Below are 17,417 nucleotides of genomic sequence, written 5' to 3' on the forward strand. Positions count from 1 at the left end.
CTCCCTAGCTCCAGGGGTGCATTTGGGACCCATTGACATGTAAATATGAACATGCTTTGGAAAGCACAAAACCTTGAACAAACTGAGTATGAAACCTAATTACAAATGGTCTCATAGACCCGTGAGCGCAATGTTTCTCCTGACCAGTTTGTGGGCATGCGTCCCTGGTCATGCACCTGCTGTGGCTGATGGGACGGTTCCGTGGAGCATCTTCCAGTGCACAGCTCTGAGCTGTGCTGTGTCTGGTGTAGTGAGTGCTTCATGCAATGGGACTCTGAGAGGTGGCAGAGAGATAGGGTCCCATGACTTATGTCAGGACTGGAGGTGACTGCCTTGGCCACTTGGTGCAGATCCTCTTGCTGCTTCCAGATCAAGGTTGGATTTACTCAGATTCAGCCTGGTTCCCACCTGATTAGTGTGTAAAACAGCCACATTCCCTTCTATCAGGAAAGTTTCAGCCGACAGTAAGGTAGGAAAACAAAAAAAAAAGCAGGGATAGGGGTAGGAGGGAAGCAGAGCTTTTCAGAGGAATTTCAAGAAAGTTTTCCCAAAAGTTCAAACAGCCTGGACTACAGAGTCTGGGGAAGTGGCACAGATGGTCAGGAGCATACGTGTGTAGGCAGCTCAGGCCTGGGACGCGGGGCTGAGCACGGAACCCAGTGCTGTTGTCTGTCCACAGCAGTGGCCATGGGGGTGTGCTCACTGTGGATGCACAGTTGATACTATGGGTAAACTGTTCACATCAACGGTGCGGGCTCAGCAGGAACTTGTGTGCCCCTGACATAGTGATCGGAGTGGAGCCTTCTACCCAGTTGGAGTAGAAATGGTGCTGGCTGCCCTTGTGTTGATGTTAAATGGCTGTTACGGTGCAGTGTGAGCATTGGACTCCAGCCTACAATTGAATTTTTCAGAGAAGGTTGAAATACTTGGAAATCAAGTGAGTCACTCTTCTCTTCTCTCTCTCTCTCTCTCAGTGTGTACCAGGTATTGCCAAATGAAATGCCTCTTCTCCGGGATTGAGGCTTAGTTCTTGTTTCACACCTTCTCTCCTCTGCAGCAACTGCTCACTTGCTGTTATTTCTGTCTGTCTGTCTGAGTGTATGTGAGTTGGTTTGGACAGAGCCGTGAATGCGGTCCTGGTCTGTCCCACTGCTGCATGGGCCTCGTGAGCTCAGGCAGGCAGGCTCACATGGCAAAACCAGACCTCAGGGGACTTGGTAAAAACTCAGGAGTCTGAGATCTTGTGTGAACATACTTCATTCATCTCACTCTTCTCAAACTCTTAGAGGCCATCAGGCTTGCCGGCATGAGTCCCTTTGGCATTAGGCTTCTAGGAAGGGGGTCTGGATGCTTGACCTTGTGCAGGTGTCTCCCTGTGCTCTTCTTCAGGTTATAATTGTTCAAGGTAAAGAAGAGCTGGTTCTCAGATCCATGGTCACTGGGATGTAGCTTGGATGAGCATGTACATGCCTGCAGATCGCAAACAGTCCTGCAGAGCTTGGCCCAGTGAGAAGAGTCTGCGCAATTCATGGGAAGATGGGCCTGTCCACAGCTATGCCTGAAACCTATTTCCAGGCTTCATAGTCGTAATTTGAAAACTGTCATCTCTAGGTACTGGTGCTGTGAGTCAAGTGCAGAAGACATTCCTTTCCCACATGAACTTAGCTTCTCTTTGGTTGTATCTAGCCCTTTTTATTTTCCAAACTTCCTTTCAAATCTTGTTCACATTATCCAGAACATTCCACATGTGTGCAGGTCTATAAATAGGACATACTTTGACACACTTGACCTGTGTTGGGCAGGAGATTATGTCCCATTTGTCCATTTATTTTCCTGCTCTTACAGGTTGGTGTTTTTTGAAAGGGCACAGGGCATTGCTCAGTAATCCTGAGTTCACAGCTCGTGCCTTGGAGGACAGTGTCCTGCTTCTCCTTATCCTTTATCTCTCTTCCACCACGACACTTGATCCTCTTTAGGACCACCCACCACATGCCAAGCGGCGGACTTTATTACTTTTCTTCACATGTTTTCTAACTTAGGCTCCCAATAAGCCATGGGGTACATGTTGCTGTTTTTATCTTATAAGATGAAGAAAGCAAGTCTCAGGGAGGTGGAGTAAATGTTGCAGCTAGGATTGAAGGCAAGGTTGGTGTGATCCCAAAGCTCACACTTCTTCCACTGTTATGCTGGAAGAAAATCCCATGGATGTTTTCTTCAAATAATTTATTGTTTATTTTAAAATATTTTTTACAGTAATATATTATTCTTTTGAAAAATTCTGGAAAAGATGGAGAAGTATAATGAAGGAAATAAAAATCACTTGTAATTCTGCTTCCCAGTGATCTCTGCATGTTGCTGTGTGAGGCAGACTTGGATCTGGACTTGAACTCACTCAGCTGGTGATGCCAATATCCTATAAAGCAGAGAGAGAAAATAATGAATTATCAATTGGTTGTAATGATTAAGTGAGATATTTTCAAAGAGCTTAACATAGTAGGAAGGCAGCAAACGTTCATCATGACTATCAGTCTGTCCTGAGTTTTTCAGTGTATAGACAGACACTTTGAGCTCACATGTGACTGTCTATATGGCTAGATCCTGTTTGGCCAACTGCTTTTTGTTCTTCTGTTAGAACAAAACATCTCTTAGGGCGCCTGGGTGGCCCAGTCAATTAAGCATCCAACTCTTGATACTCAGGTCATATTCTCACAATTCATGAGTTCGAGCCCTACATTGAGTTCTGCCCTGACAGCATGGAGCCTGCTTGAGATTCTCTCTTTCCCTCTCTCTGCCCCTCCCATGCTCATGCTCTTGCTCTCTCTCTTTCTCTCTCAATATAAATAAATAAACTTTAGTAAAAAGAATAAAACACTTCCCCATCTCACAAAGAGTTAAGTATTGGGGTGGCTAGTTGGCTCAGTCGGTTAAGCATCGGACTTCAGCTCAGGTCATGGTCTCACGGTTTGTGAGTTCGAGCCCCGCGTCGGACTCTGTGCTGAGAGCTCAGAGCCTGAAGCCTGCTTTGGATTCTGGGTCTCCCTCTCTCTCTGCCCCTCCCCTATTCACACTGTCTCTCTCTGTCTCTCAAACAACAACAACAACAACAACAACAACAAAGAGTTAAATATTTATGTTGTTTCCTATATATTTTTTACTTTTATAAATTGTTTTATCTATTTGTGGGAGGGAGAGAGAGTGTGGGGGTAAGGCCTCTAGTTATAGCTGTAACATTTTATTGCTTTAAAAACCCTAAGAATGAATCTAAAGCAAAAATAGTCCTACATGAACTTTAATAACAGTATTAACTTTGAGTGGTGAGTACATGGGGGTTGTGCTTATTTAATGAACCTTTTTCGAAATATATAATAATTGATCATTTAACATTTAAAGATTTTGATGCTGAAACAAACATCCTTGCATATAGGGCTTTATGCATTTAAAGGACAGTTTCCCCAGCATAAATGATAAAAACTGGCATTTCTGGGTCGACGATATTCCATTAAGTCTACAGAAGTGCTGAGTATCAATTCACACATCCTCATTTCTGCACACGTGTCAACTGCAATTATCAAAAATTTTAAATAATGTTTGGAACTGATGGAGGAATTGCATTTTTAAAGAATTATGAAACGTAACAATTTTCTATTTGTATGCATTGCTGGATTCCTTTTTATAGCCTTTGCGCACTTTTCTATGGTACATTTCTGGTTTTTCTTAATGATATGTAAGAGGCTCTCTTGGATGTGAAGGACATTAGCCCTCGGTCTGGGTTATCCACGGAAAATAATTCTTCCCAGCTTGCACCGCCCTTGTATTTTAGGTTGCAAGGATGGTGAAGACCATCCTGTTCAAAAGGTCGTGACTGACATCCAGTCCTTTGCTCGTTTTCTCACCCCAGACCTGCAGTGGAAGTCGGGTCACATGGCGGAGAGTCTCACCAACATGCCCCGACACTCGCTCTACATCATCATCGGGGCCCTCTGCGTCGCCTTCATCCTGATGCTCATCATTCTCATCGTGGGCATCTGCCGCATCAGCCGCATCGAGTACCAGGGCTCTTCCCGGCCAGCCTACGAGGAGTTCTACAACTGTCGTAGCATCGACAGCGAGTTCAGCAACGCCATCGCCTCCATCCGGCACGCCAGGTGGGCCGCGTGAGGGACTGGAGGGGGCGGAGGGGAGATCCGGCTTCCACCTGTGCGTTCCTGGGACCAGGGCGGTGTTACCAACAGGAATCCACACCTGCAAAGAGGATTTCATAGATGGAAGCATAGGTTCAAGGTGTAATGGGGACAGGTAATTAGGCTGCTTTATAATTTGCTGCTGGCTTACTGTTTGCATTGAATATATTCATTCATTTAATTTGTGTTTATCTGTGCTATACATAGCCGATTCTTAATCACTGGGTAGGAAACATTTTTTGATGATAGCTTTTTGGAATGTCTTGAGCTGTGTTCTCAGAACAGTCAGCATAGGTAATAATAACATTTGATTTAGCGATTCCTTAAGACGTGACAAACAGCTATCATTCTGCTGTTAGTGTACATATTCTAGAAAACGGTGTCCTTGTCTAGAGGAAAGATTCCCGGAGAGACGAGGGACCGCACCAGGGCTACTGCAGAGAGAGCAGGAGTCAGGTGTCCGAGCACAACATTGAGACCCCACTACCCCATTACTTGATCTATTTAACACAGACCATTTAAGCCTCCACAAACACCGTTCCCTCAACTGCAAAAAGATGTGTCTCCCTTTGTCAAGGCAATCAAATTAAATTACAAAGATTAAGGGCTTGTACAAACAAATAATAATCTATTTGTTTCTCCAAATCTATGATAACACTAACAAAATCAGCTAATTGGACAATTTTTTACTTAAAAAATTGTTTTTAATTTTTATTTTTGAGAGAGAGAGAGAGAAAGGGAGAGAGAGAGACAGAGTGCGAGCCAGGGAGGGGCAGAGAGAGAAGGAGACACAAAATCTGAAGCAGGTTCCAAGCTCTGAGCTGTCAGCACAGGGCTTGAACTCACAAACCATGAGGTAATGCCCTGAGCCAAAGCAGGATGCTTAACTGATTGAGCCACCCAAGCACCCCAATACATTTTTACTTTTGCAAAGGCTATTTACTACAAAAGCAATAGCAACAGTGTTTGTTAAAGGAAAACGATCTTCTCTTTTAAATGCTAGAATGATCTAAAGTGCACGAGTCAGAAAGTCTGCACTGTAGCAGAGTCGGAGGAGCTTGGTGTGTCGGACTGGGGTTCTGAGAACTAGTCGCTGGGTCACCTCTGTGGGGACGTTGAGTATTGGTCTTGATCGAAACACACGCAGCTCCAAATCCCGCCTGAACATACAGAGGCTAAGAGGTTGTGAAAGTTTGCTTTCTTCAAAAGGAAAGCCCAAAACTGCTTCTAAGTCAGGCCCTACATGCTGCTCATCACTGACTCCTTCCTTTAAGGGGCATCTTGACAACACAGCCTCCAGGAAGCCCTGAGGCCAGTCCCTGCACGGCTTCTTTATTGGACTCCTCCACTAGCCTGTACATAAAGGGCCATTTTATTTCTGTCTCCAGCAGGTGCTGGCACATAGCAGACCCTCCTTCCTGTAATCTGAGGTCTGTAATGAAGGACAGTCCCTGTCAGGCAGGGGTTGGGGATGTCCTCTCCTGCCTGCGATGTGCCTTCATTCCAGGGCAGCAGCCTCCTGGGGGTGTTTGAAGTCTTCGGATGAGAAGGAGAAGGTGTAAAAAGTGGGGGAGAGGAGGCAAGCTCCTTTGTTGCTCAAGAATCTTCTCTCTCTGTTCCCGAAGTGCTGAGTTCACTGGGAAGGAGCAGAATCAGGGGCATTATACTGGGATGAACTGGGAGTCCAAGAAAGCAGGTTCCCCTCACCCCCAGAGGGACCTTTGGCTAAGATCCTTTTGTGTCCAAGAGTATTTTGTTTCAGCCCCACAATAGTTTAAGATAGATTCTTCTGAGCTTCTTGCTTAGATAGCCCGCCAGGAAGATATTTGACTGGATAGTCTTGGAAGGAAAGAATGAACTTAAAAGCATTTACAAACCTGGTTCTTATTTGGTGCCGATTTTTATCAAAAATATTTACTGCAGAATTCCTAATGAGTCAGGTCCTCCATGCACCAGTGACTGTAGATAAAACCATTGAAGTTAATACAATACCTTCCCAAATATCTGGAACATTCCCTTATAACCGTTTATTCAGCTAGGACCTGTGGTTTCTACAGCACGACTCTCTAGAGGTCCTGGCTGGGGCTCGGGCTGGTTGGCCCCTTTTCACTCCCTTTTCCTGGAAACCCTAGAAAAGCACTGAAAAAAATTAACCCTTTTCGATATTACCTTCTCCCTAGTTTTCAACAGTGGCCTGTGGCTAACTCCCAATTCACAGCCTGTGTCCGAGCTGCTGGCCTGGTGGTGGCATGGGATCTGAATGCCATCGGCTCACAGCCACGCAGGACGAATCCTGAGGGGGTCAGCTGTGACAGTCCCGAGTGGCTGAGGAAGTGTCTGGCGGTTCTGATGTCAGCACTCTGCTGCTGCTGCTGCTGGGTTGTGAAAGAGCCCCTTTCTCTCTCTTATTAAGAGTCGCGTGTTTTGTGGTTGCTTTGCTGACCCTCAGGCTGGAGCGAGTTTGTGAGTGACCCGTGGGCACGAACAGGCATTCCAGGCTCCAGAGTGAGGCCACATCTTGACTGCAAAGACCTCCCTGTTCCCACAGCTCTAAGCCCCCGATCACACACAACTGAACCAGCAAAGCTGAGAGAGGAGTCGGTCATGTTTTCTCAAAGAGCATCTCTAGCTTTGGGCCTTTTTCAAGGTCAGATCTGCCTACATTCCCTGCCGTGCTGTATTGGCTTTTGACCTTCGGGGGCACGTGAACTGGGAGAATGCACAACCCTGGCCTGCCTGAGAATGGGTTGCAGCATGTTTTAGTGAAATAATGTGTGCGAGACTTGTCAGCAGATAATATTTGAGATGTCCGTGACACTAATGCTGTTGCTGCCACACCTTCCATTATTCCATCTAGTTTTGGTTGACATGGCCAGACGCCATGCTGACCTGAATCCTTTGGAGAGGGGACCGTGAGCAGTTCTTACTGTGTTCATCAAGGGCCTGCAGAATAGTTCCGATTTTTCAGACCGTGCATTCTCTGGGTGTCTGTGTCTACTCAGCTCTGCCTTTGTAGTGGGAACCTAGCCGAGACACATTATGAATGCGAGTGTCCCACAGAATGTATTCCAATAAAACTTTATTTAAAAATAGGCAACAGGCTGTAATTGGCTTGTAGGTTATCAATTGTTAACCCCTGATCTATGTTACAGTGTTCTTTATTTTCCCAATTTGTTTTTCACATGTAAAATGTACCTTTATGATAAGGGGGAAAAAAACCCAGTATGTTATTTCAAGGAACAGTCACATAAATATTCCTGCCATAATACAGGCAAACTCTTATATTGGTTTAGTACCTGAGAGGTTTTTTGTTTTTAAGGATTATTTATTTATTTTGAGAGAGAGAGAAAGAGAGCACTTGAGCATGCAAGCCCGGGAGGGGGAGAGAAAGAGGGAGAGAGAGAATCCCAAGCATGTTCCATGTTGCAAGCACAGAGCTGATGCTGGGCTCCATCTTGTGAACCATGAGATCATGATTGAGCCGAAATCAAGAATCGGACCCTTACCAACTGAGTCGCCCCATGTCTGAGAGTTTAAATGGAATCCTCTAGGTGTTAGCTTATTTCTTGACCTCTGCCCAATTCTGAGGAACAAAAAAAATATAAAAAGCTAGTAGTGTTATAAGTTTAAGTGTGAATGCGCATTCATGTTTCCCTAGATGCGAGCTTGCTGCTGTGATAGGTGAAGGAGATTCCAGAAAAGTCTTGTTTCACTTGATTGTGTTTTAAAAACCATTTTAGCTTCTATGTGGCAGACACTGCCCTTGGTGTGGAGACCTCTGTATCTCCTGGATGGAAGTGGAATAGACTTCTCAGAGCTTGGTCCAGGGATTCCAGCTCCAAGGCAGTGCCACGTTCCCTTTGTGGCCAGCATGATGCTTTCCCCTGTGCTGGTGTGGACTTGATCTCAATAGCACCGTGCCTACAGCCAGTTCTCTGTCTGCATACAAAGCAAGGCTCCTGGTTCCTCCCTTGGCCGTGTGGCCATGTGGCTGCTCCTGCCCCATTTCAGCCCTTGCCTCGTTCTTCTCAGTGGGTCCCAACCACGCCCCCCCCCCCCCCCCCCCCCCCCCCCCCCCCCCCCCCCCCCCCCCCCCCCCCCCCGCCCCAACCTGCCTTGTCAATGCTCGGCCCCATGACTGTGATTTACGATTATAGCCCTTTGAATTATAGTTTGTTGCTGGATAGCGTAACGTGGAGGATTTAACTTTCTAGATTTTGAAGAAACAGATTCTTCTTCAAACTCTGAAGTCATTAAAAAGTGAAATGGGTATCTCAGGGCATCTGGGTGGCTCTATCGGTTATGCGTCTGTCTTCAGCTCAGGTCATGATCTCACGGTTCGTGGGTTCGAGCCCTGTGTCAGGCTCTGTGCTGACAGTTCAGAGCCTGGAGCCTGCTTTGGATTCTGTGCCTCCCTCTCTCTCTCTCTCTCTGCCCCTCTTCTGCTCACTTTCTGTCTCTCTCTCTCAAAAATAAACATTCAAAAAATTAAAAATAAAATGGATATCTTAAACACATATTCAACCTATTAGGTTTCTTGGATTTTTCCTCTTGGCCCGCTGACTGACTAATAGGCTGTGTGTGATTTGCTGACCCTCCCATCAAAGTGCCCTCAGGACCCTGTGCCCCGGTTACTATGTGAAGATACAAAGGACTTTTCACAGGGATTGTCCAGGTTTTTTTTTAATGAATTAGTGGTGTATTGTTGCCAGTGGATCTGGATGTTTTATGAGACCTAGATCGCCAAAATATTTTCACCCTAAAGTAGCTTCTGAAATTTTCAGCCTTGGGAGAAAGTGTCTGGATCCCGTTACTTTTACACTCTTGCCCCTTTCCATGGCCTCAGACATATGCAGGCCTCCTTCAATTTAGCTAAACAAGCCACAGGCTGGACTCCAACCCACATTTATGTATGCATAATCCGGGCCTCAGTAAGCCTTCACCTCTTAGACGTGACTTCATTGAAAGCTTCTTAATCTTTCAGTAACACCCTTGGATTGCTTGGTGGCAGAATGCATGAACTCATTAAGTCTGTATTTTGCCTGGTACCCATCTGGCATGGTTTATGCCTTTGTGCCCTTGAAGGCCGGTAAACCTTGAGTGAATCAGAACGAAAGATTGACGGATGTTTAAAAACAAAAGATCGTATGACGAATGCAGTGTTTTCTCATCCCCCACTCTCTTCTACTCCTTGCTGTATGTGAGGGGGCGGGCTTTCCAAGAAAGCAAAGGAAAAACCAGGGACGGGGACAGGGGTGGGTAGGGTGGAGGCTGTGGGAAATGAGCCCCTTGAAGTGTTTGGGGCCCATCCCACCCGCCATTTAAAATTTTCAGGTTCTTTATTTCTTTTTTGAATTGTTGGACTTGAAATAGTTAAGAAGTGTTGTCTCTACGAACAAGGAGGCAAGGTGGGTGAGTGTGGAGGACTGTTTAAGTTCTACTGCGCTGCAGGGACTGAGGGAAGGTGAGGCCTTCCTTGGGAAGAGACCACCCAGAAGTTGAATTGGCTTTGTTTTCATAATTTCCATCTTAAGACTGGTTTGGCAGAAAGTCCTGAAATTGGATTTTGACACCCCTTGGCTTCTAGGCGTCAGTCCTGCTGATGAGGGGATTTTATACACACAGATCTTTTGGGTCCTCCGCTTGTGCTCTGAGAAAACAAGCCAATGGCTCATGTGTGTGTGTGTGGGGGGGTAGGGTAGGTAGGGGGGAAGGAACAGGTGGGTGGGGTTGGATGATGAGTGAATGGGGGTTGTGGACAACCTCCTTATTTGAAGTTTTTTCCTCCATCTCCCCTTGTCCTTATGGCGGGACCTCAGATGATCTTTGAGCCTTCACAGCTGCCCCACAAGTCCCACAGGAGAGGCTGTCTGTGCCCAGTCCGGGGAACACAGCCCTGTCATTCTGTACTCCAGGCACTACAGTGTATATAAAATAAACTTGCCTCTCTAGAGAGTTAAGCATCTCAGAAGAAAAAGACGGATAGATACACGTTTTCTTAAAGCCTACTGTAGAACTGTCATGCCTGGCTGCTTTGCCAAGATTTAACCAAGAAGCTTCAACATTCATTTGGACTCCACGATTCATGAAATCCATTTTTTTTTTTTTTTACCACCTGCACTGAACACTAATATCTCTGTTCCTTCAGCGTTATATCCAGGTCTCTTAAATTTCTGTGCTTGCTAGAGAACGTATCTTTCAGGGCATTTTTATCATTCCATCTGATTCTTGAATCTAAGTTATTCACATCACTTGCCTTTGGTAAGACTTGAGATCCAGGGATCATCTAACCAGAGTCCTCTCTCTCTGTGGTTTCAGGTTTGGAAAGAAATCCCGGCCTGCGATGTATGACGTGACCCCCATCGCCTATGAGGATTACAGCCCCGATGACAAGCCCTTGGTCACACTGATTAAAACAAAAGATTTGTAATCTTTTTTTTTGGGGGGGGTTATTTTTCAAAAATGATGGGCCACCACCCTCATTGAAATATTTTTAAGAAAATAAAAAGCTTAAGAAATTTGAAATGGTAGCTGCTCTCAAGGGTTTTCGGTAGAATATTGAGGAACTAATTTTCTGCAGCTTTTAGTTTGGGAAAACTATTTTAAAAATGAAATTTGTGAAACCCATAGATTACGTTTTAATGTACTTTTTGCTCTTTAAACCGTATGCTTCGACTAGTGCGTGCTCTTCCCACAGTAGACACCATCATGAAACCCAGAAGGCGTTTCATGAAGTTTCTATGTGACGTGCGAGTGCCAGCTTTCTGAGTAGCTAGGAAACACGTGTAGAGTATGACCCAATAACAGTATACCCGTCACCTATGAAGAAGTCTGAAATGTTTGTTTCGTGAAAAAGAATCTAGTGACATTTATTATTCCTAACCCGAATGAAATTAGCCTTTGCCTTATTCTGTGCATGGGTAAGTAACTTATTTCTGCACCGTTTTGTTGAACCTTGCAGAGATGTTTCTTTGAGTTTGTTTCTGTCCTTTTCGTAACGGTCACCAAACTAGGCCTTGAAAATCATGCATAGGGAAAGGGCCTCGTGAGGTAAATTATGATCGTATCGAATCCATATTTTCTTTAAAAAGTCAAGGTTTTTATATTGTGAATAAATAAAATTTATGTTGGAGTTGTTCGTTGCTAAGAGATAGTCAATATAAGAGAGTACTAGTTCCTTCCGTAGTGCGTATTTCTCATAGTGCATCTTTATTTATATCCAGGACATGTTCGTGGCTGTATTGGATCGATATGTGCTTCTTCTGATTCTTGCTACTTTCAAAGAATATCGAATAAATGTTACCAAGTCCAGGATGCGCTTGTCTCTCATTCTTCTAAAATTACAGAAGACAGTTTGTGTTTGATATTGATTGTCAATCTCACTGTTTTTCACATCTTAAGTATTTCCTGGAGTACATTTCTGTGCCATCTGGGAGCCTTCCTGACCTCATGATTCCCAGGGAACCATCCCTCCCTTCCTTTACACATGAAAGGTGGGGAAGAAAATAAGAATTCTCACTTCAGCATGTACACCAGAACTTGCCCATGAAATCCAGCATGCATGGCTGTTGATGTGCACTGCAGCATGGAAATGCTGGTGGGGATGATGTTCAGAAATGTCTTCCGGCGTGCTTCGTCCAGTGGAGGTCAAGTGAAATGGCCTTAGCAAACAGTGATTTGGTCCTTAGGAACTTGAAGGCAGCTTAGAACTGCTCTATATTCAATTCTGTTTTGCATCCAAATGCTGTGCCAAATTCTCAGAGACATTTTTCTTTAAAAATTCATTTGATCTTCACATGGGAACGTTTGGTAAGATCAGGGAAAAGGCCCTGAAACCAGGTGCAAAGGAGGATTTCAGGCATAAAGAAGTATTTAAGATGCTTTCCTTTCCCTCTCTTCTCTCAAACATCTGTCCCTAATCCTACAAATGACATAGCAACACACCCACGCTGATTATTAAGTGGTAGTGTGTGGTATGTTAATATTTTTAGTTTGTATAAGCGTTTAGAAATGAACTCAGAATATGAACACGGGCGGTTGAGGATCCCTGGGAACATCACAGAACTTGCTTATTTTCATCTCATCGTGGGAAATTGTTGGTGGCACACAGACCCTCCATGCACAGGAGAGGGCCTAGGAACATAGGTGCGGGGTAATCATGCCCCCTACTCCCCCACACGCCCCAGGACCATATCTACCTTGCTCCATCTTCCTTTGGAAGCTGCTCCATCCCTCCCTCTCAACCCTTCCTAAGTTCACTATATTCACTGTACGTGATGTCCCTTTAAGGGCTTGTTCAGAGATCTTTTGTCAATCCTAATCTGTTTTGAAAATCTTTTTTAATGTTATATTTACTTTTGAGAGAGAGAGAGACAGCGTGAGCAGAAAGAAAGGGAGACACAGAATCTAAGGACAGGCTCCAGGCTCTGAGCTGTCAGCACAGAGCCTGAAGTGGGGCTCGAACCCATGAACCCTGAGATCATGACCTGAGCCAAAGCCGAATGCTCAACTGACTGAACCACCCAGGCGCCCCTAATCTATCTTTTTAAAGCAAATTAGGGGAGCTTTTGGACAGCCTGAAGGGCCAACACCAAACACCTTCAGCAATAAGACGTCCCACTGAGCGTTTGTTCTGTGTTAGGCAGATGGTGACCCTGGCTCTCAGGGTCAAGGCTTCTTCTGAACCAGCAGTGCATCTAATAAACAAATAGAGTCACGCTTCGAAGAACACGGTGGAGGAAAGGCAAAATGCCGTTGGGCAGCTGATTTGTAGCAGAGTAAATTGGAATCTTGCTACTACCGTTTCCCTGCTAACTTGGGCGAAAGCTCCGGGCCTGCGCTTCATGACCTGGAGGATGGGGATAAACGTTAGGACCTCAGGCAGGGTCACTGCTAGGGTTCCGCTCCAGGGTGTAATTAGATCATTCCGCTCACCTGCGGCGCACGTTAAGCGTTCAGCACGTTAGCCGTTGCTGTCGCCCTTGTGCTCAGTTTAGATACAGACCATTTCCAAAGTAGTTAATGAGCTTGCTTTGATGGCTGCGCCTGTAATCTCGGAGTCTGCGTGTCAGGGACAGTGGATGAGTTATAGGTCCTCGGAAACCATGGGCACTTTCTGTGAGTTTGTGAGGCATTCTTTCCCTAAGTTGTTACTTTGCACTACTGGTGAAAAAAGCATTTTATAAGCAAGCGTAAATGCCCCCCAGGCCTTGTTGAACTGAGGGTGAGAGTCTGGTGACTCAGTCGGGCTGGAATTAGCCCTATTCTAACATGTGGGTCTTCACAAGACAACTGTACGTCCCAGCAGGGACCCTCTCCCTCAGAAATGTTCCAACTCATTTCGTAGTTTTTACAGAGCTCTTCATTCTTGCAAGGAAGTGGCCCACACAGATAAATAATTTCCAAGTGATTTTAACAATGAAGAGCTGGTTTTTTGAAGCGTGGACCAAGGTCTCTCCTGAACACAATCAAACCTGCACCTGCTGGCCCGGATCACCAACTCTGACCCCCCTCATTAGAATAGGGACCTCTTCTTAATTTCTTGAGGAAACTCCGCACTGTTTTCCATAGGGGCACCTGCGGGAATGTGCGAAGCTGATCTGATTCAACAGAGTGCCAGCCATTTTGCCTCACCTGCACCCCCCCAGTGGTTTGTGAGGGAATGGAGGAAAAAGAAGGGTTCCACAGAGAACAGTTTGAAAAACACTAGACTAGCTAATCTGTCTCCAAGACTCTCATTCCCCAGTTTGTCAGTCCACCCATCTATGAAACAGGTGTTCATGGGGCACTTGGCATGTATGAGACCGTTGCCGGAAAGTCTCCTTGACATGTAACATCTAAGCCAGGACTTGAAGGATGGGTGACAGTGGGGAGGGTAAGGTGAAGCCTTCAAGAATGAGAATGGACTTCTGAGGAACTCACATGAGTCAGGCTAGTGCATCAAATAAGCGTGCACTGCTATGACCCAGCAGTTTCACTCCTAGGTGAATGTCCAAGGGCAACAAAAATGTATTTAAAAAGCCTTATACAACTTTCCATAGTAGTCCCCAATATACTAGAAAATCATTAAAAACAAACAAACAAACAAACAAACAGAAAGAAGCACTTAAATGCATCTGAATCTTGCAGGTGTAGATATTGGGCCAAAAAGTCAGACATAGCATAGGACATAATGCACAATTCCATTTATGTAAGATTATAGATTGGGCACAACCAACTTACGGTGCTAGAAATCCAAACGTGTTGCTTCTGGGTGCAGAAGGCAGGGAAAAGATTGGGAAGGTCCCAGGAGGACATTTCTGGGGTATGGAAATAGTCCGTATTTTGATTCAAGTGATAGTAACAAGAGAGTATACCTTTGTCAAAAATATACCCTGCACATTTGTGCATCTTACTGTATATGAATTTTAAAAAATCAATTAAGTTTAAAAAACAATATGATTGGGGAGCCTGGGCGGCTCGGTCCATTGAGCATCTGACTTTGGCTCAGGTCATGATCTTCCATTTTGTGGGTTCGAGCCTGGCATCTGGCTCGCCGCTGTTGGCACATAGCCTGCTTCGGGTCCTCTCTCTCCCTCTCTCTCTACTCCTCCCCTGCTTGTGCTTTCTCTCTCAAAAATAAATAAATCTTAAAAAAAATAAAAACGATAAGATCATGTAAAAAACATGAAAGAGGGAAAGCAGGCATATTGAAGACAGGGAAGTGAGCAGGGACCCGAAGCTTCTGGGGCAGGGAGCAGACTTCCGGGGTGCTAGGACAGGGAGAACATGGAAGTCACGTGTTGGTGAGAGAGGGTGGCCATGCTGCAGGCGGTGCAAGGAGAAATTAAATTCAGTTAATGTATTCTAAACCCCTGTTTCTGGATTGAATCAGCAGCTCCGTGATTTTGTAAGGTAGGTTTTGCTGGGTTGAATGTTCCTGCTAGTTACTACAATTTTCTAATCCAGAGATTAAAATTTAATCCACAAACACATTGCCAGACTGTTAGGTGGCAGTAGCAAACGATAGGCAACCATCATTCTGTTGGCTTATTAGAAAATTTCCCAATTGTTCAAGAGGATGTCCGCAAAATTGAAATCCTTTTATTATTAAATGAGTCCATGTGGAGAATATTCCATGGACAAATTATTTTTTAATAAGGTAATTTCCTATTTTCCTGAGTCAAAATGCCTCTCAACAATTTTAAATTCTGATACTGTGGTCTCCCTATCGTGGAGTGAAGTCTTTCAGGAATGTGACTTCCATGGGGAATTTCTGTTAAGCCATTACCGCGTGATTGTTCATGCAGCGAGAAGTGTGCAACTCCCTTAGGGACACGAGGGAGTAGTAAACATACAAAATGATTCTTAGATCAAGCTGAGTTTCAGCAGACCTGCTTTAACACACACACACATACATACACACACACATACACACGTGTATACACAGACATTCTACAGAGGAAATTATTCTGTCCAGCCCTCAGTCTACAGAAGAGCTGATTGAGGTCCCCAGGAGAACTGAAGAAAGGGGACACCAGTGGGACACCAGTGGTATTAAGAAACAGAAAATGGGTTCATGGAGTGGAAAGGGGTGAGCAGAATTCCTGGCACATTACATACAATAAATATAACACATTATTATCCCTAACGGGCTCTGGTCAGCATTGGCCATCATGAGGTCAGCTGTGTGCACAGAACGTGAGGGGTGGGATATAGAGAAATCAGAAACTAACTTCCAGAGAAGTCACTTCACGTAGATGCTTGTTTACGACACGAGCATGTTAGTACAGCTCAATTTCCAAGAGACTCACGAGTACTTCAGCTGTGAACTGGGGGGATTAAGTGTAGAAAGCTTTCAGTGCAGGATAATATTCATGCTGCAAAGCTTCTTTCCCTCAAATCAGGCAGCTAAGGACACGACTCGTGCTTTGTTCTCCATATGAGTTTTAAGGTGTGTTACAAGTGGATTAGTCTTAATTCTCAAATCGCCTCAGATGCGAGTGATGAGAACCACTTATGAAACAGAATAAGGACTGCAATTCAAACAGGTTTAAATGTGGGGTTGTCTGGTTTGAATGTGATGGCTCAGGTGACGGTGTCTGTACACATAGACCCAGTTGCTTTTCAAGTCCTTACATTCAGGGGTCAGCAGACTCCCTCTCTCTTGAAAGGCTACCACTACTTAGATGCTCTCTATAAGGGGCAAGGATCTGCATGCCATTTGTCATGGTGTTTCTGAAGGCAGTCACCACTTCACATGGACAGGATCAATTTCCAGCTACTTTCTTCAAAAGAAGATTCATTCCAGATCCATTACTTCCAAGACACAGACAGAGTTTCCTTCCCCTCCCCTGCCCCGTTTCATTTAGGCATTTCCTCAGCTAGATTATATGGCCCTTTTAGGTAGAATGCCATCATTTCTCTTTGTTCCACATGCCCTCCTGTGCCTCTCCCACCCCATCTCATCTGGGCCAGTAGAAGAACATCAGTGAACCTTCCCAGACCCTAATGCACCTTTACCTGATCTCTTTATTCCATTGTTCCAAATGAAAGTGTTTGTATCAAATTGGAGCTTCCCAAACCTGCCCAGTTACAGAAATCAGGGGCATACTTAAGAAAGTGACAGATTCCATGACCGTCTTCGGTAGAGTGATTCAACTAACATGTATTATGGGCTTGCTAAGGGCCATGTTTTAGTAACTTAAGAAGAACATGCAAACAAGTTGATTGTCTTCAGGGAATGGTGGTTGGGGAGGAGAGGGTGCATGGGAAGTTTTAGGTATGAGGTGGTCAGAGGGTATAGAATGTCGTAGTGTCAGATGTGGCTATCCATGTACGCAAGGTTGGGCCTGCTGCCAGAACAGGACTTAATGGGACAGCTCAGAGTAAGGAGGCTCTGTCTTGCAGGAGAGAGTAATACAACAAATGATTGCTGGTCACCCCTGCTCCAGCCTGATTGTCCTTTCTATAAAGATTTTTTTTAATGTTTATTTATTTTTGAGAGATAGAAAGACCAAGAGCAAGCAGGTAAGGAGCAGAGAGAGAGGGAGACCCAGAGTCCAAAGCAGGCTTCAGGCTCTGAGCTGTCAGCACAGAGCCCAATGTGGGGCTTGAATCCACAAACAGCAAGATTGTAAGCAGAGTGGAAGTCGGTCACTCAACCAATTGAGCCACCCAGGCGCCCCCTGACTGTCCTTGTTAAACTCTCTGCATAAATTTGGCTACTGCCAATAGAGAAGCACAAGAATTCATGCT

At 45.0% G+C, this 17,417-nt stretch overlaps 1 protein-coding gene across 1 annotated transcript in view; it reads left to right on the forward strand.

Annotated features, from left to right (window-relative positions):
* Positions 1-11,495, forward strand: part of DNER (delta/notch like EGF repeat containing) — a 292,299-nt gene extending 280,804 nt beyond the window's left edge. The window contains exons 14-15 of the mRNA XM_029932873.1: positions 3,899-4,145; positions 10,500-11,495. Of these exons, the coding sequence (XP_029788733.1) occupies positions 3,899-4,145; positions 10,500-10,611 (359 nt within the window). The 3' untranslated portion in view covers positions 10,612-11,495. The remainder of the gene's footprint in view (positions 1-3,898; positions 4,146-10,499) is intronic.
* The last annotated feature ends 5,922 nt before the right edge of the window (positions 11,496-17,417 follow it).

This window comes from Suricata suricatta, chromosome 3 (assembly GCF_006229205.1).
Source record: "Suricata suricatta isolate VVHF042 chromosome 3, meerkat_22Aug2017_6uvM2_HiC, whole genome shotgun sequence".
NCBI lineage: Eukaryota > Metazoa > Chordata > Mammalia > Carnivora > Herpestidae > Suricata > Suricata suricatta.